The 12,548-nt window shown below is 34.9% G+C and overlaps 1 protein-coding gene across 1 annotated transcript in view; it reads right to left on the minus strand.

Annotated features, from left to right (window-relative positions):
- SPATA17 (spermatogenesis associated 17) overlaps positions 1-12,548 on the minus strand; it is a 169,263-nt gene that overhangs the window by 100,096 nt on the left and 56,619 nt on the right. Inside the window, exon 6 of the mRNA XM_008685733.2 lies at positions 885-1,008. Within this exon, the coding sequence (XP_008683955.1) occupies positions 885-1,008 (124 nt within the window). The remainder of the gene's footprint in view (positions 1-884; positions 1,009-12,548) is intronic.

Here is a 12,548-nt window from a genome sequence, read left to right on the forward strand (position 1 = left end):
ATGGCCAGTCCAGTACTTAATGTTTTTGAATTTGGATGTCTCGAAGCATGACCGTCAGTCTCAGGTAACACCCTCCAGCACCCTCCACCACAGACTTGCCTTGCCTATGTCTGAGACATTTGAATGTGTGACTCCGACTGGAACTATGAGACTGGACTTGAAAGTCTCTGAGAAAGAATAAAAAACCCACAAATTGCTAGTTTCCTGCCTGAAGCTCAACTAACAAAATATACTTCAAGCCCCAAAGTCCTGTTGTTTTTTAACCACATTTCTTTGTGAGCAGAATATTCTACACCCCAAATGTATTTTTTCTTAGCAACTTGACAAGATTTGAGGCACTGAAATTTTACCACTGATAAGAAAATCATTCTAAGTATTCCAAACTTCACATTTGTATCTCAATATGAAGATGTAATTGCTGAAGCAGGTTTGTTCAAAGCTTTACTGAAAACTGGCATCAAAATTTAGAAAGGGTGCAAGAATGGTTTTAATATCAACATTAGCTCAAGGAAAAGGGAAAACCTGAAAGCGACCTCGGTTTAATAACTTCTTAGTCCTTGCTCAATTCGCAGAACAACAATAAGCCACTCAGAATGGGTTTCAAAAGCGAGGGTATGCCCTTCGTGTAGTGTTATCACAGTGGCAGATGACACTGCTGACTTGGACCTTTCTGCCAGCGGCCCAGCAGCTGCGTCTATGCAGCTGCTGTCACGGACGAGTCATGGTGCCTGCGCGCACCTACACAGAAGCACGAAATTGAACTCGAAGTAGTGTCTTTGTGATATCTTTTCAACAAGTCATGTCCCATTCAGCCTGCTACTTTATCTCTGTCAGGCTCGGGGCCCAAGTGGTTTACGGGAGCTGTCAGGCACAGGTAGACCAACCTGCTTTGTGCTGAGGAGGTAATGCATCTTTCGGGCCTGGTAATCTCTTTTCTTCTCTTCCCTTTCGAGGTCGGCCTTCTTCTCTTCTCTTTCTTTCATCTCTGCAAACTCCTCCAGCGCCTCCCTGCATCAAAACAATCCGCAGTTATTTATGATACTAAAAATCTGCCAGCATTTTCATTCTTCCACGGATGATAATCAAGTAAGTTTTTGAGGGGCTACTTTCACCCACATCCATCAAAATCAGTGGTGTAATCGATCTTACCTGCACATTCCACTGAATCTTTGCAATCTCTAAAAAGCATTTAAGTGATTTTTCAGTGGTTAAATTTTTTAAATCAAATATCTACATATTATCATTAATTCAACAGCTGAGGAAATATATCAAGTGCAAAGTAAGTGAACGACAATGTTGCCATTTTCTTTGGTTGAAGATTAGCTATTGGACACACTTAAATACCCCAAGAAAACATCTGAGCTACTGACTTTAAGTTTCGATTTCATATTTACAAAGCTCTAATCATTTATTTTGTATACTAACGGGCTAATTCTGAAAGTGTCATGGTTTTTTATATATATACTTAATTTAAGTTTACTTCAGTTAACAGTTCAAATAATACCAGCATGCATTATCCTGCACTTGAAAGGTTATTTTGTTCAATTATACAGATAATTAAAATAAAAGCTAAACCAGGTAAATAAGTCCATGGCTCTCGAGGTATAATAAATTCCATTAAAATAATGAAAATTTCATCATTTATGTGTATCTAAGAAATTTAAACACAAATAAACCTTTAAAAATATACTATGTGGAAAAAACATCTGATAAATAGAATAAGATATTATCAAACACGGAAAAAAGAAATCTTTTATTTTCACAGCACAAATTTAACTATTCATGTTAAAATAATGTTTTGAAAGTACACGTTATTCTTTTTCAAAAATAGGTATGTAACTTAGTGTCCAGTTCTTTAAGTAAAACCTTAAGCAAATCACCTGAGCATTTACCTCAGAGATACCAAGGGAAAGTAGAGGGAAAGATTCCAAAAATAAAAAAAGATTCTCATTTCTACTTCAACGTCTAGAAATATTTTTGTTGCAATTTTCTGTTAAAGGCTACTAATACAATACTTCATACAAGGTTACTTATGAAACACACTGACGTTTAAAAATCACCATGCTATGCTACTGCAGCAGAGCAATTTTTTTCAACATAAGATTAAATTGCAAAATAAATGAATTACTTGGAGTGGCATGGCCCTCATTTTGCCACCCTTCTCTTGAAAATTGCTTATTAATATGAAAAAAGGAGTCAGAAAATAGCCTGTTTTACTTTATGCATAGTATTTTGGGGGCTTCTGCGCCCACAGAGCTGGGCTAGCTGCACATTTAGATTGTGTTGGCAAGCTGGTACAATGACCTTTCTGACCTGCATCTCAAGGCTATTATTAATCGCTAAGTAACCTGGTAAAGCCAAACAAATTTGTTTCCATTGAAAGGATCTCTATCTGTGTCTGAGAATTTGTTCTGTACCAAACAAACCTCATTAACTGTGTCCATTTTTGACAAAGAACCAGGAGTTAGAAGGATTGGTGACCTTTCTTTGTCCTTAAGGTACAAATTTCAAGGCAGGTACATATGAATAAATGAGAGCTTTTACCAAGAAAAATAACAATCACATACTACATAAAAAACTAAATACATTATTAATTTTCATCTTTACTTTTAATATTATGTAAAAAATATTTCTTCTATAATTCCTCTTATAAGTCTTTAAGATAATTTAAAATAACCAATGAACTGCCTCTACGAGGATAATTACTCAGATACGCATGCATCCAATTTTATGTCATTCCAAAGATAAGCACAGTAATTTTCCAAGCAATCACAAAAATAAAAAAAAAAAAAAATCTACAAAGAAGTGTGTGCTCTATAAATGATCTAATGAATAAGGGATCTTACATAAGAAAGAAAAAAATACCCAATATAATTGTACACACAAATGAACAGGTAAGGTGCAAAGAAGTAATAGGACTTGGATATAAAATCAGAAGTGTAAATTATTTGATGTAGTAAAAACATTCCATCTTCTGGATATGGAAACATAAACTGAAAACAGCATGTACTCAGGGAGCTTGACAAGGAAAGCAAGAATCAAGAGATATGTAAAAGAATGTCAGTTTCCAGTAGGTAAAGAAAACACACTGTAAACCCAGAAGGAACTGAAAAGCCCTAAAAATAAATCCAAGAAATTTGACAAAACATTAGGAAAACTAATCCGTGGTAATCTCAAAACACAAAAGTAATTAATTTAATAAATTTATACGATTTTTGAAAAAAATCAATCTTATGTTCCGGATTTATTGCCATACTTGAGAGTGTACAGATATACTGAACACCACGTCAAATAGTCTTTGTTTAATGGCCAAGTAGGAAGAGCTGAATAAATTTTTATCTCTGGTATACAAGTTTTTGTTGCATCAATAGCGATCAAGAGATATCTCAGTGTAAAGGATGTAATAAAAAATTATTATCCCATTAAAGATTAAATGATGGAAACCACTTGAACTAGGTTTATAAAATTATAAAATTATTGATTTTTAAAATTTTTTTTTTAATGCAGTACTTCTAAAACACTTAAATTTTTTCCCAAATAATTCCAGGTTGTTTTCAATATATTTTTTTCATTTCAGGCATATATATTGTATTATTTCTATCCTTAAAAAAAACCCCTGTGATATATACGGGATAGATGTTACTAATTACCTTATTTTACAAATACGGTAACACATAAAGAGATAAAGTGATGTATTCTGAATAACAAATCAGTTAATGACAGAAATGGAATTAGGATACTTAGATTTACGGATTCTCTAACTGCAGATCAGGACAGAAGATATTTTTTATTGAATGAACCACATACATTTTCTTTTATTTCATGATGCTGTTTTCTATTGCATAGCTAAAGAAACTTGGGAAGTCCCAGGACTTCCTGTATCACTTTTCATTTACATAAATTATCTGGTGATATTAGTTTAAAAATAAAGGTAAAAAATACTGAAACTTTTTCAAAGTCTTTCATATTCAATATATTTTGCTAAATCTAATGATATTTATAATGATAAAATACATATTCTAATTATGATCTCAATCATTTAAAATAATAATAGCTACTTGGAAGCAATACAGTGGAATGGTTCACAGCATAAACTCTGAAATGACTCCTGGTTATAAACTCTGTTGTGCTATTTATTAGCTGTTTAATATATGAGTCTCAATACCTTTGTCTATAAAATGTAAATATATTAGTACTAGTGTCTTCTTCATCAAGCTATTGTGAGGAGCAAATACATTAATCTACATAAAGTGCTCAGAGTGGGGCTGTTGCATAGGAAGACGCTACACAGGTATTAGCTATATATTCAATTTTCACTCTAAGCCATGTTCTAGACTACTTGCTTTATCAACTCAACCACATACCAATCTTTTATATCTTCTCAAACTCCCTCAGTGATCTCTTCCTTTCTCTTTCCTGATCAGTGTACGATTGTGGATGAAATCCATGACGCAAAGCATGGAATCTGATTTTCTAAGAGGCACAGAGGCATGGCTGGTGGGAAACAGGACATGGAAGAGAGTCATGCAAATAAATTTTCCTGTTTTCTGTCCTCTGTGCACTGCTGAGAGCTCTCCTTGCAAACCTGCGTGGCTAATGGAGAATGCAGTGCACACCTGCTGCACCTTACACTATGGGACTCCCTAGCAAGTGGTGGCCAGGGCTGCAGGAGCTCATCATACCACATTCCTCCCTACAGGACCAATGCATGAGTACTAGCAGCGGCCAGCTTAGAGCAGTATGCACGGGAGAAAATCAGCTGCCAGGTCTCAGGTTTTGTCACTCTCTCCCTCCAACCTGCATCCAGTGACTGGTGACTGAGGGAATACATACGCCCAGAGCCTTTGTCTCACTTTGGGTCCACTCTAAAGACCCATCCAAACCCTGAGCTTCCTGAGACTGGCTGAGACTTCTGATGCAGTTCAACTTCTCTACCACCTTACAGATGATATTCCCCAAAGGCTCTCCCATACAGTCCTGCTTCAAATCATTACATTCAGAGTCAGTTTCAATCTCTGACATTTCACTCCCACTTTTCCTCGTGCTCACTGCCCTGAATATTAGTATAAAGTATTACCAGTTTAATAAAGTATTACCAGTTTAATCCTACACTTACATTTTATTTCCAAGAGGTTCCTGGCTAAAACATACCTATTACTTTTAATCCTTTCGCAATCCAGTGAGACAAGTGTTATCACTCCCATTTTATAGATTAGGAAATGAGAGTCACAGAGGTTAAATCTCTGTCCAAACTCCCAAACTAGAAGGTGAGAGTCAGAATTTGAATATAGCTCTCACACCAAAATTCATGCCTTTATGCACAACACTATAGTCATATCACACATTTTGTCCAAATCCAATACGGTCGACTCCTGAACAACACAAGTTTGAACTGCACAGGCCCACTTATATGCAGATTTTTTTCACCAAATACATTATAATACTATAAATGTATTTTCTCCTCCTTATGATTTTCTTAATAACATTTCCTTTTCTGGGTACCTGGGTGGCACAATCAGTTGAGTGTCTGACTCTTAGTTTCCACTCTGGTCTGATCTCAGGGGTCCTGGATTGAGCCCTGCATCCAGCTCTATGCTCAGCAGGGAGTCTGTTTGGGTTTCTCTCTCCCTCTTCTTCTGACCCTCTGCCCTGCACTCTCTCTCTCTCTCTCACTCACTGAAATAAATAAATCTTTTTAAAAGATAATATTTTTTTCTCTAACTTACTTTATTGTGAGAATACAGAATATAATACACATACCATACAAATATCTGTTAACGGTTTAGGTTATCAGTAAGGCTACCACTCAACAGCACGGTATTGGTAGTTAAGTTTAGGGGGAGTCAAAACTTGTATGTGTATTTTCAACTGTACAAGGGGTCAGGGCCCCTAACTCCCACATTGTTCAAGAGTGTACTACACTTTGCTACTCTGTTTGATTTTCTTATTCATTTCAAAATATGGTACTAAAAAAAATTATAATTTTTGTCTTCTCGTCTTTGTAGGTCCAGAACCCAAAAACAAAAATCTCTACCCTTTTCTCTAAAAAAGCTTCATATGGGGCACCTGGGTGGCTCAGTCAGTTAAGCAGCCGCGTTTGGCTCAGGTCATGATCCCAGGGTCCTGGGATCGAGCCCCACATCGAGCCCCACATCGGGCTCCTTCCTCAGCAGGGAGCCTGCTTCTCCCTCTGCCTGCCATTCCCACCACTTGTGCATACTCGTGTGCTCTGACAAAAAAAATAAATAAATAAAAAATAAAAAGGCTTCATAGATCAGTTCAACAATAATTAATCTCTAGCTGTTTCCACTGTTATAATCCTCTTTTTTATATGTCTGTTATATTCTACAATATATTATGGCTGCATACCTGCACGACTTCCTGCACTCTCCCACCAAGTGCAGAGGTCCCAAAGGTCAGGATTAAGATTTATTCATTGATGTGTCCCTCCCAGACTATTTGGTCTAATATCTGGTATAAACTAGGTGCTACCATCCTTTTTAACTATTTCTCAGCTAATAGTACATTTTATCACTTTTGATGGTTTAATTAGAAGAGGGAAGAAGCCACATTGAGAAAGCCTCTCTTGGGAAGTAGGAAAGAACCAGGATTCTGGCTCTTTGCCTAGAAAGTGGTTCTCAGAGTGTGGTCTCTGGAAAACAGCATCAGTTTCACTTGGGAAGTGCTGGAAATGCACAGTGTCAGGTTCCACCCCAGACCAACTGAGAAATCCTGGGGCAGGGGGCGGGGGGAGGGGACCCGGAGGCAATATCCTGCCTGCTAAAGTCTGAGAAGCACCAGTCTGCAGCAATGAAAATTATCAACTCTGCTGAGGAATTAAGATGATTCAATCCTCCTCACTAATATGACAGCAAAAAGAGATGCCTTATATTCAGTTGATAATTTTAATATGAGTATCACCATATAAGCTAAAGCACTGAGAAGTACTACAAAGGAGACACGATATGTACATCACAATATTTTCACAGAAATCATAATTTTGACAGAGAAATAAAAAAAATGGAGATTGTCTGAAAGCATAAATGCCCAAAATTTCAGAGGGAACTGGTAATAATATTACATAGTATCTCAAATAAAAACAAAATGCCGTCATCTGTGACATCTTTAAGAAATAATAATTCTAAGGAAATGGATTCAGACAATTCTCCAGAGTCCTCACTCTGTTTTGATGGGAAATGAAGTCAGTGATGTGCAAGAAGCCTTCAAAAAAAAAAAAAAAAGAAAAGAAAAGAAAAGAAAAAGAAATAGTCGAAAAGCATTACTTTCTGCTGTGGGATATTATGACATTAAAGTATTTTAGTTAAATCTGTTGAATGTGCTTTGTTTTATCTCTCATAATTATCTGCTCTTAATATGTCCATATTAATTTAACCAAATAAATAGACAATAAAAGGAAAAAAAGGTGGCAAAATCTAAAATATAAGCAAAAATATTAGCAAAATAAAGCCAATTATATGCTTGGGCTTGGTAACATTCAAAACGATTTGGGGATTGATAAAACCTTGGAACAGATTCTCTGGAAGTCAGAAAAATACCCAAAACATTTGCATTAGAAACAAAAGCTTCCCTGTAAGTCAGTCAAACCATTTAAACCACTTATTTTGTCTACCTGGTTACCAAGGCCCTGGACCTGTTGGACAGGCGCTGCAAATTTCATTAGGGCAGCACTTTACAAAGGGAAAATACAGTTTAAAATTAAGGACTGTGCAGCACACAGTCATTAATATTCAAGCACTCAGGCTGCTCCTGAGCTTCATGCCTTCCTCTGAAACCTGCAGTTGAGACTCACATACTGAAAACGTACAGAAAAGTCCCTAAGAAAATATTTTTAGCTACTCTTGAAAATTCTTTGTTGCTGTATAGATCAATTTCTCTTCAAAATGCCTAAGCTACTTTAAGAATGAATATCATGAAGAACTTAACACTCATTTGCTTATTCAGTCAGGCAGTCACAAGTATGTTTAAGATATTAAAAAAAAATACAGATGTGTAAAGGCCAATCCCTGCCTTCGAGTAGCTTACAAATAAAATAACAGATGACCAACTAGACTATGGACAAAAGATGAGGAAATACGGAGGCAATGCTTACACAGAGAAATCAGAAAAAGCTTCATGTAGGTGGCAGCACTGGGAATGAACTGAAGGGCTGGGAGAGAGGAGCGTGGTGAGGAAATGAGGCTGGAGTACTCACAGGAAACTCTGGCTATCTTTGGGAGACGTGGTCCATCAACAGCAAAGTGGGGGAAAAGCACTTTATATTAGAAGAAAGGTTTCCTGACCTAGGGTGAATGGGCTCTCTCAGGGTAATGCTAGCAAATTTGTACTCTATAGACAAGATATTTTGAGAATGAAAAAAGTAAAAAAGAAGATAATGGTCGATGTTATAAAATTACAATACCATGACTTCACTCTGATCATAAAAAGGGATCATCCAATTGCTCCATTATTTCATTTGCCTACTTTGCATGATTTTAAAAAGCAATAAGACTCCATTCAAAGATCATTCATGAAAATCAATTTTTTTCTTCTTCTGGTTCCTTTGAATAAACTTAGTTGAAAAGAATTTTTTTGTGTAGTATTCTTTCTAAAAATATGCACATATTTCACTGTAAAATTATTTTCTTTTCACTATACTGGATAGTTGCCGTAAAAGGAAGTAAAATTTTATATAATATATATAATGTCAAATAATTGAGAGTGACATTGTGCTAAGTACAACAGTAGGTATAATGATAAAATGTATTTACATAGTGCGTTATTTTCAGGAGCTTCAAGTGCTTCACAGACATTAATTCAACCTCACAACATTCCACTGAGGTTGGTAAGGGGCAGGTATTATTAACAAGGTTCCTGTTCTTCTTTGTGAAATGAAATGACTTTACAGATGGTGACTTTGAGACACAGCATGGGGCTTTCCTGCATAAAGGTAGATCAAGGCACATCATATTTTCTCTCCTTTGTGTATCTTCACAGTGATTCAGCTGTGGAGGAGGAGTACCAAGCTACCGACGTTTTATTTGGAGTAGAGTTTAGAGTTGAGGTAGCTAAATTTCTATTTCATATAAAAAGAATTGCAAGATCTTATTTACTTTGTGTTCACTCAAAAATCACACACTGTCTCTCATTTAAAATGTGTTAACTTCATTTTAAAGCAAAAATAATTGCTGCTGCTTTTGCATGCAACACACTCAACACTCAATCCAGGCACATCTCTGAATTAATCAGGATGCTATCCTAAAGCAATAATATATATACCATAGGAAGACGGCAACATATTTTAAAGTAGTATCACTTGAAGTAGTATATCACATATAATTTCAGAAAATTATCTAATGAGTTTTAGAACACTATTTAGTGGCCAATTGTCTTATAATCAGTCTAAGAAGTCAGAAGAAAATGCTGGGCAGGAGAGTATCCAGATTTATGAATCATCACAATACAAGTGTTAGCTGAAGTCCTAGAAGTGGAAGTGATTGTCCAGAGCACAGACAGCAAAAAGGCAAATGCATCAAAGAGAGAAAATTGTTATTTAAGATCAGGTGAATAAATGCAAATACACAAACAAAGAAGAAACCATTAAAAAAGTAGAAAGGAAACCAGGAGAAAGTGGGGTCACAGAATCTAAGCTGTAAGAGAGATTAGAGGAAAAAAATGATCAATAGTGTCTTATGCTTTAAAGAACCCAATAATATGAAGGCCCAATAGCCTACTGGATAGAATTATAAGTAATTTTTTAGCAACAGCTACATTTTCTCAATACATTTTCAAATAACTTAAAACATATCCTCAAGTATTAGCTGAAAAAGTTCGTACACAAATATATCAAGTACCAGAACCTGATTTCCACTATATAAATGCATTCTCAATCAACAATATGAACAATAGCTTTACCAGTCTTTATCACAGAATTAAAATGGAAAAAAAGGAAATCTCTTCCACCCATCTTATATCAAGAGATCAGCTAGCATAAGTGAGAGATAAGAACTTCCAATTCATCCATCCCTCAAAATTGGACAACCACAAGACTAAATCCACAAATCAACATATCTTAGTTCCTTGCTTTCAAATGAGTAAAAACTTAATGCTATACTCCGGCTTTTTTTTTTTTTTTTTTTTTAATATCACCACAAAAAAGAGAGACTTGAAATTCAGGGAGCTTTTTTCCTGTTTAAAATAAAACGTTACTGGGGCGCCTGGGTGGCTCAGTCATTAAGCGTCTGCCTTTAGCTCAGGGCGTGATCCCAGTATCCTGGGATGGAGCCCTGCATCAGGCTCCCTGCTCTGCTGGGAGCCTGCTTCTTCCTCTCCCACTCCCCCGGCTTGTGTTCCCTCTCTCGCTGGCTGTCTCTCTCTCTGTCAAATAAATAAATAAAATCTTTATTAAAAAAATAATAAAATAAGATAAAATAAAATAAAATAAAATAAAACGTTACTGAAGTCACTGTTCATTACATTACCAGTGTATCCTACTGAAGATTTGAATGTGAAATTTCTTTTAGATCAGGGCTAGAAAAAGCTGTTTCTTGGCATATGCACATTTTTTTTTTTTTACTTTTTCACAATGGGACATACTTAACTAATCACATTTCCTGATCAGTCACACCAATACAGTTATCATTCTGTATTTTCTTTTACTGTGGTCTTTCTTTTAACTCTTTATGCAACTTTTTGTAAACAGCCTAAAATTCATTGTGTAAAGAGTTAATCTGAAAAAAAATTAAATACATATATATAAAGAAATTATATCCAATGCAATAAGTTTTTTCCTTTTATTAATTCTATTTCAGGAATAAAGCTTTTTTATTCTTTCTATATACTTGGCATTGAAAATTTTTTTGAAATAGCAATATATTAAAGGTAATACATTTCTGTTAAAAATATAGTATGTGGAAAGATTGTGATCAAATGGTAGATATAATTCCATACTGTAAAGTGACTATATGGATTATGCCATTAATTACAAATTATGGATACGTAACAGACTGTTTCTAAAGCAAAGAATATGCACTGTATTTTAGACACTCTAGTGTGTTCTTATCTAAATTCTACTAAATTGTTATACTAATTGTATCTTTACATATAAAATGATTCTACAGAGAAAAAGTCACATGTATAGCTAACATTACAGATTAATTTGGTTCTTGAAATCGAAAATGTTGTTTTCTTTACATCTCAGGTTATTCCTTCCTAAAAGAGACTGTCATCTAGATATAATTAGATAAAGCCAAACCACTATCATTTAGTTGGCTGAGATCAGAATATTATACTTTTAAAATGAGGTTTATTGAAATGTTATCTTTAGGTAATCATATTTATTCTCCTTATTTACACAATATAAATGGTTTTCTACTTATGTCCTTGAAATAGTGAACAGGGACACCATAGTATGAAAAAGTGGCCTAGCTGCTGGAGTTCATAAATTTTGTTCAGCTTTGGATAAGTTCAAAGAATTGCCATGTAAGAAAAGCCTTACAGAGGGAATTTATCTGATTATGGCAGTAATAATTACCCAGCTGTTTATTGCAGATAGAGAAATAATTCATGTAGGCAATAGGCCGTGGTGGCAATGACACTCTGCATTTAGTAAATATGCAAACTGTTCACTTCTAATTAACCAAGCTAGAGGATGCCCTTATTAAATGTATAAACTAAAAGTGCCTTCCTGACAAGTGATGAATTGTTACATTGCACAAACTCTTGCCACAGAATTATTGGAGTGAACTTGGGGCTTAACTTCATTAAGAGATCTTGTGGGATAGTTAAATGAGGATGGACAGCATAACAAGGCTTACCTGACAGCCAATGATATGTTATAGCTTAACGGAACTGCACCTTTTCTTCTGTCCTACTTAGTTCAGATTCACGATAGATAGACTGTGAAACTGTGAAGTTAATTTGAGTTCAAATAATAAAAATAAATGAAATAACATGACAACCCATTTATGGAGGCTACCTGACAGTTTTCCTACCAAATGAATCTACAAAACAGCCAGTTTTTATGATTCAAATATGTCTTATGGAACTAAAATGGAAATATCTACCACTCCTTTTGTTAACTTAAAATAATATGTTTAGTAAAAATAAATTTTTATTTTTATTTTACTGACTAGCTTTACTGATTAGCTTTAAAATAAAATATCTTTTCAAAAGGAAATGGATCGGCTTTACTAAAGTAAATAAATACAAAACAGAAATGACTCTTAATATTGATTCTGAATGAGTTTCATTTAATTTTACCAAACAACTAATGATGAAATGGTTCATCATCTATATTGTATGCTTAGCTTTATTTAAGGTAACTATTCATTCTTTATCAAACATCTGTACAAATATTTCCACCCCAACTAAGGATCCTATGAAAAATACCACTTAGAGGGATGTCGTTGACATAATGAAATGAACTTAAATGTTTCTAATTGAATTGTTGAGTAGGTAGTAATATTGACCTCATAGGTTTGCTGTGAAAATTGAAGGAGATAATGAGAATAAAAAGCTTAGTGCAATACTTGGTATACAATAAGTGCTCA

This window comes from Ursus maritimus, unplaced genomic scaffold, assembly GCF_017311325.1.
Source record: "Ursus maritimus isolate PB19 unplaced genomic scaffold, ASM1731132v1 scaffold_2, whole genome shotgun sequence".
Taxonomy (NCBI): domain Eukaryota; kingdom Metazoa; phylum Chordata; class Mammalia; order Carnivora; family Ursidae; genus Ursus; species Ursus maritimus.